This window comes from Pectinophora gossypiella, chromosome 24 (assembly GCF_024362695.1).
Source record: "Pectinophora gossypiella chromosome 24, ilPecGoss1.1, whole genome shotgun sequence".
NCBI classification, from domain to species: domain Eukaryota; kingdom Metazoa; phylum Arthropoda; class Insecta; order Lepidoptera; family Gelechiidae; genus Pectinophora; species Pectinophora gossypiella.
The window spans coordinates 8827589-8843468 of record NC_065427.1 but is presented as its reverse complement, the minus strand read 5'-3'; the positions used below and the strand labels follow the sequence as shown (position 1 = coordinate 8843468).

Below are 15880 nucleotides of genomic sequence, written 5' to 3'. Positions count from 1 at the left end.
TATGTATAACCAACCTGTGGTACTTCAGCCCCTTGACCTCCGGGTTGCAGGCCAGCGGGCCCAGCTGGTGAGGCGCGGCAGCGCGGTCGCGGCGGCACTGCACGCCGATGGAGCAGCGCTTGATGCGCGCGCGGCGCCGGCAGTGGTGGCACGAGGAGGACGACGAGTGGTGCCGAGACGACTGCGATGACCTGGAACATATCAATGTAATATTGCTGACGTCGAGGAGCTCGGTGGCGCAGCGGTTAACGCGCTCGGTCTGCGATTGTTCAAGTTAAGCAACTTTCGCAAAGGCCGGTCATAGGATGGGTGACCACAAAAAAAAAAAAGTTTTCATCTTGAACTTCTCCGTGCTTCGGAAGGCACGTTAAGCCGTTGGTCCCGGCTGCATTAGCTGTCGTTAATAACCACCAATCCGCACTGGGCCCGCGTGGTGGTTTAAGGCCCGATCTCCCTATCCATCCATAGGGAAGGCCCGTGCCCCAGCAGTGGGGACGTTAATGGGCTGGTGATGATGATTGCTGACATAGTTCTTCTCTTCGACCTACGGAGTATAACGTAGAACCCTTGCCCAGGGATACGGGTAAAGACCTCAACGGTAGCAGAGGCGAAGATGGGAGCCATCGGTAAGGCAATGCAGGACGGAAGGGGCAAGTCACAGGGACTTTAACCTGGAACCTGACAGAGGGCAGCAGTAACTGTCAGTACTATTCAGAGGCGGAGGACAGGAGTCCTAGTACGGCTTTGAAATAGACTACTCTGGGCGCCATCCCACTCGCGTCAGACAGAGTACTGCGGGGCGGAAGGCAAGAAGGAAACCACTGCCCTATTTTTCCCTAAAAAACTAGCATGGAAAATGCTGCACCGACAAGAGCGTGGCTCTTAAATTGATCATGATGAGTTCTTCTCTCGTGTGGGTTGTGATTTGAAGACCAATCTTCTTCTTTTCGAGTCGATGACAGACTTATATCGTAACCGTACCGTTGTAGCCGTGGTAGCCTAGTTAGTAGAAAGCTTGCCTCATACACATATACATACACACACGCCCGAGAGCCTTAACGGGGGTAGGCAGAGCAAAGACAAAGACAAAAAAGGCAATCCACAGTCTTCTGAACAGTTAGAGAATCCGCAGTAATGATATTTGTTGAAATAAGCATGTAAATATGATTAATTAATGAAAGCCGTGGTAGCCCAGCTGGTAGAACGCTTGCCTCTCACTCTCGAGGTCGCAGGTTCAAATCCAGCACAGGCCTAAACCAATGATTGTCGAATTTGTTTTCGAATTCACGTTTGGATCATAAATGATTATCACGCGCTCAGCGGGGAAGGAAAACATCATGAGGAAAACCACATTCCTCGCGATCATAACCTGTATTGGGCTGGTTTTCCCTTCGCGGGTTGGAAGGTCAGACTGGCAATCGCGTCTGTTAATAACCAAACCTGTGAAATCTTCAGGTTAGGTAAGCGGATCCTGTGAGAAACGGGATAATGCTAGGGAGATGATGATGATGGCAGACTAAGGGTAAGGGTCTATGATGTGAAACTCATACATGTAACTTACAAACTTGTACACCATCATAGTATGCAAATAAAGAATATTGAATATTGAATATATATTGACTTAGATAGTACCCTCCCGGCATTTGGCTACGGAAATAGCATTGTCAGTAGCCAGCATCAAGTCCTCCCATATGGATACCAATGACCAACCTCAACCCTGGTGTCAGGGTCACTATTGAGCCTCCAACGGCCCCTGACATGGCGCATGTTACAACTACAGACTTAAGTAGTAGGTATTAATTAGCGTGCCCACTTTCGGACGATCAAGTGATCAGCCTGCGATGTCCTAACCAAACTAGAGTACACAAAAGATTCGAACCCGGAACCATCGGATCGTTGGCCCAATGTTTAACCACCGGACCACAGAGGCCGGGAGCACTTGGAAGAGGCTGCAAGTTGTTTTTGATTACTTGTGTCTCTGCCCACCCCATTAGGAATTACAGGAAGTTACGTATGTATCTTAGTGTTTTACAAAAACAAAATGAAACTCACCTCTCCCTATCCTTTTCTTTTTCCCTCTCTCTCTCCTTTTCCTTCTCCTTCTCACTTTTCACTTTCTCACTTTCAATTTTGACTTTCACCTTATCACTGTCCCTTACATTTGGAATAGCCGGATACACCTGACCACCTTCCTGCTTGATCTTCAAAGGTAACTCCAAGTTACCATAACAGGGCAACTCTCTATTCGCCTGCGAAGAATTCGCTTGGAACTTAATCGCTTTCATTGACAAACTGAAGTGTGTAGCCGGACGCCTCAAGTTGGAGCTTTCCAAAAGAATATTCGACCGAGTCACCCTTGGATACTTGTATCTGAACATTGACTTTTGGAAATGCGTGTTGATGATACGCAGCTGCCTCGAGACTGAGGAGAAGAGTCGCTTTGTGACGTCATCATTCGGCACAGTATTGGCCATTTGCGTTTGTTTCCATGACGCTGTGAGTCCACCAAGAAGATCTGCCTTTATAGGTTCCTGGTTTAACTCGGACAAGGTGAGACCACAGTCTTTGTCGGTGAAGTTGAAGAGTAGAGGGTTGTTGATTGGTGGAGACTTCTGCATTACGTGCAGGGTCAAGACTGTTGCGTTGCCGTACCCTCCAGAGTCGAAGACTGGCCATATCTTGCTGAGCTTAGCCGGTCTGGTATTCTCGCCCCAAACGCAAAGTTCCTTGGAGTCGGCGCTCAGTTTGCGCTTCTTGGTGCCTGGAAAGATGGAGAGTATTGTTAGGCATCGCATTTTATAGTGTTGCTCATGGTATAAGAAGACCAGGTACGCTCAAAACTGACAGCTAGCATTTCAAGGTTAGCCCAGCTGACGTCATTCGACTCTGCGTTGCCATTTCGTAAAAAATAAATTACCCACGACCAATGTTTTTAATTTACTGTGCAAGGAAATTCTGTACTTTTAGTAAAAGATTTACGTACAGTTTTAATGATTTTTGTATATGTGATAAATATTAGTAATTAAATACATTAGTCAGTAATTCACTTAATTTTCAATAATAAAATTCACGTCCTTGGAATGTTAGAGATACCAATTTAATGGTAACACTTATGTCATCAACGGGCTAGCAATGGTGCCTTGTCATAGGATTGAGCATACCTGGTGTTCTTATTTTTTTTACTTGTGCTGTTTTTTCTTCTATTATTATCATTTGTAAAATTGGTGAAATTAATGCCGTCCTAAGCCCTGTTTGTTAGAACTGTATTGCAAGTTGTGGTCCTGTCTAGTGGTATTTTACTTTACCGATCCCAAGATTTTTATAATCGTAGGGCTAGGTAGGATCATGCAAATTGCACCCATATTTCTTGCGAATCAATAGAACTCTCACATAATACCTTCCTTTGCACTCTGTACGCACGCACTCACACACACGTAACACCCACTCACCACAATTCACACTACTCACAAACACATCTATACATACATCTTTTGTTTATCAAGGAACACAATACTATTACTTTTTTTTTATTATTATATAAACTATATAAGTACCTTTTTGTTTGCATGCCTGCACATAGAATAAGGTTCAATGTTGCTGTTTTATTCCGTGGGAAGGTCTGATGACTTATATTTTTAACTTAGTTTAGGCATCAGCCCTTTCACAAAATCTGTCAGTTTAAACTAGTAAATTGTCATGTACAATGTTTTTGTGTGGGGGAATAAATATTTTTCTTTCTTTCTTCTTTCTGTTATTTTAGGTATAAGTTTTTCCATTATAGGAAGATAAGGTCTTTAAAATATTGTAATAGCTAACTTAGTGATTTGACATAAAAAGTAACCATTATGTACATTGTGTTATTTAAAGTTCTGAATTCAATAAGGTAGAGGGATTGTGTACTTTCTAACTTAGTGGAGCATTATATGGGCAGTGAGCTAATAACCTTTATTGTTCAAAATTAAGTAAATAAATATAAAAACATCTTTGGTAAGTAGTACTACCGGCCTAAGAAAGTAATGATGGTTAAATTAGGTATTGTAATTGGCAGCCCTCAGACATCACACACACAGTTGCGCGCGTTGATAATGTCAATGTGTAGTGTCTGTGTAAGACAAACTTGTTTGTATGAAGTGTCCAGGGTGTGGTTTAGCAAAAAGTAACTGATTTGACTAGTTGGAAATTAGCCTATTATAGTATGAATTGACAATGCAGCTAGGTATTAACTGACTCATACATGAATCATGACACATAAACTCAAAGACATACATACATAAACTCACGCCCGTAATCCCTAATGGGGTGGGCAGAGCCACAAGTAATCAAAGACAACTTGCAGCCACTGTTGATACAATGTTGATGTGATGTTGTTATCTTTGATATTGTTCATAATAATATTCTCTAGGTAGACATCAAAGTCGTGGTATTACCTAGTTGGAAGCATGGTATAAGAAGACCAGGTATGCTCAGTCCTATGACAAGCTGCCATTGCTAGCCCATTGAGGATGTAAGTGTTTGCCATTCAATTGGTATCTCCAAAATTCCAAGGATGTAAATTTTATTATTGAGAATTAAGTGACTGACTGACTCATATATTTAATTACTATTATTCAGAATCAGAATCAGAATCATTTATTCAACGTAATTATCATGGATAAACTTGTTGAAGGTCAATGTAACATTTTTGAATTTACGTCATTTCGCAAGGTGTTATGGCTGAGGAGAAGAAATGACAAGAAACTGCAACAGCAACACATCTTTTAAATCAATGAGGGTACATTACAAGTTATTTAATAACTAGAGGAACACATTCAATACCAGACATTTTTATCATTTAGGTAATCATTAATCTTATAATAGGCTTTTTTACATAAAGTAAGCTTCACGTGAGCTTTAAATTTGTTCTCTGACAAATTTAAAATATTATCTGGTATTTTATTGTAAAAACGTATACATAACCCCAAAAAAGATGAATTTAATTTACTTAATCTAGAATTTTGAACAACAATTTTATTTTTATTCCTTGTATTGTAAGTATGCCTTTCACAGTTTCTCGGAAGGAGAGATACATTTTTACGCACATACATAATGTTTTCATAAATATATTGACTTGCGACCGTCAGTATATTTATTTCTTTAAACAGCTCCCTTAAAGAGTCCCGACAACGCAGATTATAAATAGCGCGAACTGCCCTTTTTTGAATAATGAAAATAGTTTCTACATCAGCGGCTCGACCCCACAATAAAATACCGTAAGACATTATGCTGTGGAAGTAGCTGAAGTAGACAAGTATTTGTCACATACATATACAAAAATCATTAAAATTGTATGTAAATCTTTTACTCTCTCTTTATTTAAGAGCTGCGCTCTTGTCGGTGGAGTAATCGCCATTGCTCTCTTCTTCCCGCCAAAACCTTCGCCTCCTGATACGACACGACCTGCACCTTCTCTTTTATTTGTTTCATAAATCTTTTACTAAAAGTACAAAATTTCCTTACAAAGTAATTTAATAACATTGGACGAAATGGCAGCTATCAGTTTTGATCATACCTGGTCTTCTTATACCATGGATGGAAGAATGTTTGACTCTCATTCTGAGGCTGCAGTTTCAAACGCAGCATGGGCCCAAAACAATGATTTCGGAATTTGTTTTTGAATTCATGTTTGGACAATAAAATTATTAAGATTATTTGGAAAAAGTCAATAGAGTAGTTGTCGACGTTTTTACTAAACTTCAAAACATGAAATTACTATGTGACATTGTAGAAAAACGTGACAGAATGTCGCACTTAGTATTACATTTTTCTTTATTAAAAATCATACATAAGTTAAATATAGCGTCATATTCGCAAATCATCACAAAATTATTCCAGTGTAAATATGATGCAAACACTACCGTTATTCTTTTAGTAGGCAATAGTACAGGGCTCACAAAAGAGCAATTGACTAGGTATCATAGGTCACTAATGACTGTTGAGTGTGGAAACTTAATTATTTGTTCTTTTCCATACTCAAATACATTAGCTAGTGAGGAAAATAATTATATATTTTCTCTCAACCAACACCTTTATAACAGAACCTGTCATCATAGTAATATTATTTATTTAGATTTGAATAAGTTTATTCGAAATTGTATAATAACGACAGATAGAATATATCTATCTAAGTACTTTAAAAAAATTATATGTTCAGTACTAGTTTTTTATATTACAGACACTTCTGCCAGACCAGGCAGTAAACTTATTGACTGTACTGTCTTTTACAGTACAAAATTTTTATTGACGGTAGTCAGCCATGTACCACGAATGGTACTTCATCTTTAAACTAGACAATAAGACAAAAGAGAAGCTTGGAATATTAAAACTAGTTCACCAAAATATTCAAGGCTTCTCTGGCAAAGAATTAGACGTAGAATTATTTTTAGAGACATTTTTTATTGTCATTTTATGTATTACAGAGCATTGGTTAAAGGATTATGAATTGTTATTCGGTTTTAAAAATTATCATTTCGCTAGCGCTTTCTGTCGAAAGATCAAATTACGTGGTGGCTCCCTTATTTTTATCAGAAATAGTTTAAAATATAAAGAACGCAAAGATATTACTGGACTTTCGATAGAGGGCACTATGGAGATTTCATGTATAGAAACAGAGAAACATATTGTTGTAGCCGTATACAGACCCCCATACAGTGCTAACTTCACAGTTTTTGAATCAGTGATGGAAAATGTACTGAAGGTCATATCTAAAAGTAATAAAGCCATTATAGTGTGTGGAGATTTTAACGTTGATTTATATGAAGTAGATTCAATTACAACTAGATTTCTAAGTTTGTTTACATCTTTTAACCTTGTTAATATATTTATGGAGCCAACTAGAATTACAGAAACAACTGCCTCATGTTTAGATAACGTTTTTTGCAATTGCGACTTTCAAGACAACAGTATCCTTAACTGTTTTAAGTCAGATCACAGTGGGCAGCTGGTCAGTTTTCCAGTACTTAAAAATGTTCAGAAAATTAAATTTCGTACACGACCCATCACTGATACTCGGATAGAGAAATATCGAAATAGTCTTATAAGTAACTTACCTTGTCCAAACTTTGATACAGACAATCCTGACGATTTTTACAGGGATTTCTTTACTATTATCCATAAAGAATTTGAAAATAATTTTCCTCAAAAGGTAGTTACCAACAGTCAATCATTCAAGTTCAGTGACTGGGCTACCGTAGGCATTCGCAAAAGTAGAAATACTCTTTATTCTTTATATGAGGAAAAAACGTATACACACACTGATAGTTTTAAAAGCTACGTCAAAAATTATTCTAAAATATTTCGAAGAGTGTGTTATACAGCCAAACAGATGCATATTAGTAGTAAAATAAAGACCGCGGATAATAAAATAAAGGCAGTTTGGCAAGTAATAAATAGCGAAACAAAGGCTTCGAAACCGCGTGAATTAGAATATAATATAGAATCGAGCACTGGGTTAGTTAAACAAGATAAAGATGTAGCTGAAGTTTTTGATAAATTCTTTACGAACATCCCTGTAAAAACTACAGAATCTCTCAGGTCCTCTCCTGTTCAAGCTGATATATTGTTGAAAAGTAATGTTACTGCTTGCACTGAATTATTTGATTTTAAACGCGTTGATCCGAGTAGTATTGTTAAAGTATTCAAACAGCTGAAACTTAAAACCTCGAAAGATTTATGGGGATTGTCTGTCAAATTGATGAGCTCTGTTATTGATATCTTAGCACCATATCTAGCTTACATTTTTAATATGAGTGTTGAAAATAGCACTTTTCCAAATTTAATGAAAATCAGTAAAATTATACCTCTTTTTAAATCGGGCACAAAATCAGACCCCACGAATTATAGACCGGTTTCTATTCTACCAGTACTTAGTAAAATTTTCGAGAAAATTATTCTCGACCAACTGCTATGTCATTTTAATCTAAATAACTTACTTCACAGCCAGCAGTTTGGTTTTACTAAGGGTCGGTCTACAACAGACGCGAGTGTCACATTTGTTCGACACATTTTCGATGCTTGGGAGAAGTCGCAGAATGCCGTAGGAGTATTCTGTGACTTGTCTAAGGCATTCGACTGCGTGGATCACGAGACCTTGCTTTTGAAATTGAGGCACTATGGATTAAATAATGGAGCTCTCAGTTTGTTAAATTCATATCTAGGTGATAGGATACAAAAGGTACAAATCAATAGTACGACTTCTTCGGGCTCTCATGTTCAAATGGGAGTTCCTCAAGGATCCATTTTGGGGCCGTTCCTTTTTTTAGTGTACATAAATGATTTACCTTATGTAGTACAGAACCAAGCTGACATTGTACTGTTCGCGGATGATACTTCTCTTATATTTAAAATCGATAGAAAGTTAGAGGAACTTGACGAAGCAAACAGCGCTGTGTCGCAGGTTCTAAGCTGGTTTACAGTAAATAACCTAGTTCTAAATGCTAAGAAAACGAAGTGTATTAAATTTGTTCTACCAAACGTAAAGAAAGTAAATAATAACATTAAAATTAACGACGAGAAACTAGATTTTGTTGAACACACCGTTTTCTTAGGAATTACTGTAGATTCAAAACTTCAATGGGGCCCACATATTGTATCACTAGCGGGCAAGCTAAGTTCAGCAGCATATGCCGTCAGAAGAATCCGACAACTCACAGATGTACCCACTGCTAGACTTGTCTACTTCAGCTATTTCCACAGCATAATGTCTTACGGTATTTTATTGTGGGGTCGAGCCGCTGATGTAGAAACTATTTTCATTATTCAAAAAAGGGCAGTTCGCGCTATTTATAATCTGCGTTGTCGGGACTCTTTAAGGGAGCTGTTTAAAGAAATAAATATACTGACGGTCGCAAGTCAATATATTTATGAAAACATTATGTATGTGCGTAAAAATGTATCTCTCCTTCCGAGAAACTGTGAAAGGCATACTTACAATACAAGGAATAAAAATAAAATTGTTGTTCAAAATTCTAGATTAAGTAAATTAAATTCATCTTTTTTGGGGTTATGTATACGTTTTTACAATAAAATACCAGATAATATTTTAAATTTGTCAGAGAACAAATTTAAAGCTCACGTGAAGCTTACTTTATGTAAAAAAGCCTATTATAAGATTAATGATTACCTAAATGATAAAAATGTCTGGTATTGAATGTGTTCCTCTAGTTATTAAATAACTTGTTATGTACCCTCATTGATTTAAAAGATGTGTTGCTGTTGCAGTTTCTTGTCATTTCTTCTCCTCAGCTATAACACCTTGCGAAATGACGTAAATTCAAAAATGTTACATTGACCTTCAACAAGTTTATCCATGATAATTACGTTGAATAAATGATTCTGATTCTGAATAGAAAAAAGAAAACGTTTTTTGTCACCTTAGATCTGTCTTTATTTAGAAATCAGAATTTCATAATTTATCTTTGACCTAGGAAACTACCCAATTGCAATGTAAATAGTTTTTGTTGTATTTTTATTTGTGTTTTTCTATGGAATGTTTTATTTAAGAGAGAAATATAGATAGGTGTTTTTAATAATTAATTAATGAAGCAAATATATCTTAATATTAATTACTGAGTTTGCACTATGGCATCCATATAAAAATAAATTTTAATTATAGTATGTGAAAGTCTGATTTTCAACTACATAACAAATACTTTATCGCACAGACAGGAAAAAACAAAATACAAAACAAAAGAGAAATAGAATGAGTACAATAGGCGGCTTTATTGCTAAGTAGCAATCTCTTCCAGGCAACCTTTAAGTATAGGAGATGTATAATATTTAATATACATCTATCTATTTATTTTTATTTATTTATTTATATCTATTTTATTTTGTGTGATGGATATTTAATATTATGTAATATAGCGGGATAGTGCAGTATGGGAATACTTGTACGTATAAAAATAAATACAAAGATAGATACACTTACGAGTACATAAACTACATAATAATAATACACATATAATTCCATATAAAAAATCAAATATTTCATTTGTTGACCACACCTGGAGTGGGATAAGGGCAGAAGGATGATGATGATTCATAGCTCTTAAATTAATTAAGCTATTAACATTGGTGTGAAAACTTGAGACTCATGCCTGTAATTCCTATAGGAATGAGCAAGAGTTAATAGAAGACAACAAGCAACCACCTTATAATGGAGTTCTTAGATGACAGATTTTGAACCAGAAGTCCAAAATAAAAAAAAAAGTTGGAGAGCACAAAAACACCACAACCCATCTTTTTGGTCTAACAGAAAGTGACTACTTAGATTTTAAGCTATTCCTGTCTTTTTCTTATCCGCCGAAAAGGAGAGAGACGGATGATTGACAGGCATATATGGAACTCATGTCAATTTTAGGCAGGAATAGCAACCCTCTCAAAAGTGTACATTGGCTAATAACCCGACTGGCCCAATTGTAAATTTATCAATGAACTTATGTTTAACAGATTACACAATCCCTTTACCAACTTTTCAGGACCTTTGGGACGATAAGCATCTAAACATTTTCTATCATTTTCCATAAACTCCCAAACTAGCAAAGAAAATTCTCACTTATTAAGCTATAAAAGGGAAAAACCTACTAATTAAGTCATAAACACACCAAAATGATAATTTGTGCAAACTTCTAGCTACTCTTTGTGCAAAGTTCCAGATACTCTTTGTGCAATTTTGCCAAACAAAGTGTTTATAGCAAATAGAAAGTAACTTTATTACCAAAACAAGGTCATCTTACTACAATGATCTGATGACTAGCATTGACTATTTTGTGTATGAATATTGATTTCTTACTGAAATTTCTCAAGATTACACCACAAAGACGATGGAATTTTCATACAAAACGTGTGTGGAGTGTTTATAAACAGTTCTGACCTCCATTTAAGTGATGTAATGAAAGAATAGGTTACCAAGTTTCCCACCAAATTTATCAGAAGGAGTTTAGGAGTAAAATGAATGAATTAGATTTAGGTAAAGCTAGAAAGGGTCGATGAACAGAGTATGTGTAGATATGTGTGGCTATACCTTTGGAATCCATTGACGGACCGTGGGTTAGATTCGTTGACACATTTGGATCATATCCCAGTTTCGAGAGTTTTCGATAGTCGTGAGTCACTCGGCGTCGCTTGCTGCCCTCGCCGGCGTCCCCTTCGCCGTTAGACGCGCTGTATTCTTCACTTATATCGCGATTTTCACCAACTTTTACATTGGATTCTTGTGGCCCGCCTGACGCCATTGTTTCAAAGCGAAAGATGAAATATCACAAGAAATGATGCAATTCGTCACTCAAAACATAGACGCAAGAATACAATGTAATGCAGATATCGCAAATCACACAAGTAATAACACTAAACGATTAGAAATTCACTGATTTGGAATAAAAAACAACTTGCGACGCCATTTACGCTACCTCACACTTTATTTTTTTTAACTTTTTTTTTGTGCCAATTTCACTTGTGTGACGTGGCGCAAAGGTATGCTACTGTAGAGCCTTAAAATAAAATAATTAATAATCAATGTAAATAATATCAAATTGACATCTATACGAATAAAATGAATTTATAGTTATTTGATGAATAGTAAATCTTCCAAATTATTTACTTGAATTTATACTAGCGCCACCTGCTGCATTTTCTAGACACCTCTTAGTATTCTTTCCAGATACACGTGTTTTCGCAAAGATTAAATAGATGTCGCTGCACAGTAATCTCTACAGTCAAAGGTATCTTTATATTGGTACTTATTACTTGTGTTATTTATTATTGTTTGGAATTTATTTGGACTCAGCAATAGCATTACTAAGAAACTAAGGTAAATATTACCTACCTACCAGCTAAAGCAGCAGCGATTGATGAATGTGGAGGAAGCAAGAGAAGTGTGTCAGGATCGAAGCAAATGGAATTCTATAGTCTCTGCTTACCCCGGTGGGAAATAGGCGTGAGTTTATGTATGTACCAGCTAAAATTACACTGTGGTCAAACTGTGGTCCGGAGCGAATAAAAAAAAAAACATAGGACAGCTTCAGCCATGCCAATAAAATTCTTCAAAAAAAAAGTTCTTCAGAAATTCAGGTCCTCTCTAACGACCATTATGTAAGTATCATAGGTAGGTATGCGATGGGCTGATTATCAGTCACCATACTATGCAGATAATAAAAGTGGATTTTGGTTCCTGCCTACGTAGTAATTTATCTTAAGGTGAGTATAGACTACAACATTTTCTGGAGCATTTCTGTGTAATGTAACGTTCTTACGAATGATACAATACAGGCAAAAGCTCAGTTTCCAAAGCATTTCCATGTAATGTAACGTTCCTGCGAATGCTCGGCGTTATGTTACGGGTAAATAAATGCTCCCTCTCTCCCTCTCCCTCCGCGTCACCCCGCAACCGCGCATTGCCCGCACTCGTGGCTCGACGAAATGTTACACCAATATGCTCGTTGGTTTGTAACAAAGAGCCCAGCGTGCTCGACGTTTAGTTCGTAAGAGGATGATACACTAGAACATATCATAGAGCGGCTCGTTGTTCTGTTACAAGTAAATGTTGTAGTCTATACTCACCTTTATATGTACCTCTTGTGGCTCTGCCTGCGCACCCCATTAAGGATTATAACGTGATCTTATGTATGTATGTACTAATTACAACCAACCTAAGTTTATTAAAATTCTGAAAGTAATAACCTACCATCACACAAATATAATACTTACTACGTATAGAACGGCAACTCTCCGCTCCCCACCAGCGGCTGAGCTAGGTTTACCTCACCCCCTCGGTCTTACTTTAGTCTTCAACCGTATGGGCGTCAGACGTCACACACAGATGCGCGTGTATGGTAACGTCAATGTGTAGTGTCTGTGTAAAACGAGGTTTTTTGTATGAAGTGTCCGGGCCGTGACATAACTACACGTAAGGTACTTACAGTTAAACACCTACATTAAAACACATAGGCGGTATTTTTAACTGGAATTAGTGGAGATGTATTGACAGGGAACCAGCAAATAGTCGCCCATCCACTGTCATAGTTTACTGACAACATTCTTTGAGATGCCTCATTAATAAATAAAATAATCACTCACTAAGGACAAGAATAAAGTAACGGCCTCTGTGGTCCAGTGGTTGAGCGTTGGACTCACGATCCGGAGGCCCCGGGTTCGAATCCCGGTGAGGACATATCAGAGCAGAGCAATTTCTTCCAGGCAACCACTACCATGGAAAGAAATATTTTTACTAGACTTGGATACTTTTACTTTTTCCACTAGGGTTGATTAATTCTTTCAAATATTCTTCCTCTCAGACGACGCCCTGAGCTAGAGTTCGCGCCAATTGGGCACCTTCAGGCTTTTTGTCTTAAATTTATACCGGGTGAGAGCTCTTAGCGCTCCCCATATGTCCAGCCAAGTAGTTAATGTCATCTGCGGCAAAATCTACAATAAGTCACGTCAAAAAATCTGAATCATCCCCCTTTTGGGGTATTCGTTTCTTACACCTCTGCCTATCCCTTTGAGGATACAGGCGTAATGGTATGTCATGGAGCCTAGTCCACTTTTATTCATCTACATGGAGAAAATAGCGATATTATAGCTCCTTTTGGCTTAGCAGCAGTCGGGTAATGAATAAATGGTAAAACTTGTAACTCATTGATTTAAAAGATGTGTTGCTGTTGCAGTTTCTTGTCATTTCTTCTCCTCAGCCATAACACCTTGCGAAATGACGTAAATTCAAAAATGTTACACTGACCTTCAACAAGTTTATCCATGATAATTAAGTTGATTAAATAATTCAAAATCAAAAATCAAATCAACTTTATTGCACAGAACTAAAATTTCAACAATCATACCTAACCTAAAAGTTAGGTATTTATTTATAAGTTAGGTAGGTAGATATTAACTATAGTTAATATAATAAATTAAATACTCTATACTATACTAATAATGATTCTGATTTCTGATTTCTGTAAAGCCATTATTTTCCACCACATGATGCTTTGCTATGTACTTCCACCTTCTAATACCTCGACATTACGTCAGATTACACAATCGAGCGATAAATTTGGATTCATTAACAGTCTGCGTCGTCGCGGGTTCCAGTCCCGGGCTAGGCATTTTGAAATTTGTATGCGGAAGACGTAGATGCAACAATGTGACCGTGAAATGTTTTTTGCCAACGTTTTATACGAACTAATCGGTTGGGTGAGGTTTTGGTGTTGATTCCTGTACGATCACGAGTACTAAGTTAATATCAAAAATCAAAAATGTATATTTATAAATTCAGTCGTACATTAGTTTATTAGAGTTTCCTTTTAAGCAACAAATTGCCTGTGTCAGGAAAAACTCCGCTCTTCCAGTGTTTGTTATTATCAATAAAGAAATATTTTAATGCCATAAAAGAAATATATATATGTAGGTATATACTAAATAAATACCTAACTTTTAGGTATTTATTTATTTTTATTTTATTTATTTTTTATTTTTTTGTTGCACCATCCCGCATCCAAGTTGTAAATGTTTGTTTCCTTTTGTTGGTTGCCTGGAAGAAATTGCTCTAGAGCAATAAGGCCGCCCAAATTGTACTGTATTCATGTGTTTTGTCTGATTGTTGAAATTTTAGTTCTGTGCAATAAAGTTGATTTGATTTTTGATTTTGAATTATTTAATCAACTTAATTATCATGGATAAACTTGTTGAAGGTCAGTGTAACATTTTTGAATTTACGTCATTTCGCAAGGTGTTATGGCTGAGGAGAAGAAATGACAAGAAACTGCAACAGCAACACATCTTTTAAATCAATGAGTTACAAGTTTTACCATTTATTCATTACCCGACTGCTGCTAAGCCAAAAGGAGCTATAATATCGCTATTTTCTCCATGTAGATGAATAAAAGTGGACTAGGCTCCATGACATACCATTACGCCTGTATCCTCAAAGGGATAGGCAGAGGTGTAAGAAACGAATACCCCAAAAGGGGGATGATTCAGATTTTTTGACGTGACTTATTGTAGATTTTGCCGCAGATGACATTAACTACTTGGCTGGACATATGGGGAGCGCTAAGAGCTCTCACCCGGTATAAATTATTACAACACTCTCCCTCTAAAAAGCTTCCGCCCAGTAACATTACAGATTGTAAGGATTGGAATTTTGCCAAAGCAGATTTTGAGCACTTGTATCGATTAGTTTGTGATGTGTCTTGGGATGATGTATTAGAAGCGCAACAGGTTGATACTGCGGTAAATGCTTTTTACAATATAATATACAGTATATTTGATATATGTGTTCCAAAAAAGCGGCGGTCAGTGCAGCAGCGTAGATCTTATCCTGTGTGGTTTACATCTGACATCATCCATGATCTCGCATGTAAAGCTAATTTGCATCGTCAATGGAAAGCCACAGGTTCTGCAGATGTCTATAATGCCTTTAGTAAACTTAGAGCAGATATAAAAGATCGTATGTCATGTGCATACGATTCGTACGTTGGTCATGTGGAAAGAAATATTTCTAAAAATCCTCGTGCATTTTGGCAACATGTACATACCTTAAAAGCTAAAAGTGGTTTTGCTCCGCAAGTTACAAGGGGAGATGAGACTTTTTCCGGGTCTAGTGCTGCAGATGCTTTTGCTGATTTCTTTGCTAGCGTTTTCCTTTCACAATCACCAACACTTGACGCTAATGCTGCACTCTCTAAAGACACTACGCGTACTGCAAATTACGTATCGGTAACTGACATAACATATGACAACATTGAGTTAGCTATAGATAATTTAAAACCACAAAGTGCCACAGGTCCCGACAATATCCCTCCTTATATAATAAAAGCCTGTAAGAAACAAATACTTCCATCATTACATC

At 37.1% G+C, this 15880-nt stretch overlaps 1 protein-coding gene across 1 annotated transcript in view; it reads right to left on the bottom strand.

Moving 5' to 3' along the window:
* Nucleotides 1-11455, bottom strand: part of LOC126377831 (lysine-specific demethylase RSBN1L) — a 28901-nt gene extending 17446 nt beyond the window's left edge. Inside the window, exons 1-3 of the mRNA XM_050025773.1 lie at nucleotides 11060-11455; nucleotides 2053-2761; nucleotides 15-191 (exon numbers count right to left, since the gene is read on the bottom strand). Coding sequence (XP_049881730.1) covers nucleotides 15-191; nucleotides 2053-2761; nucleotides 11060-11270 — 1097 coding nt within the window. The 5' untranslated portion in view covers nucleotides 11271-11455. The remainder of the gene's footprint in view (nucleotides 1-14; nucleotides 192-2052; nucleotides 2762-11059) is intronic.
* Nucleotides 11456-15880: the final 4425 nt, after the last annotated feature.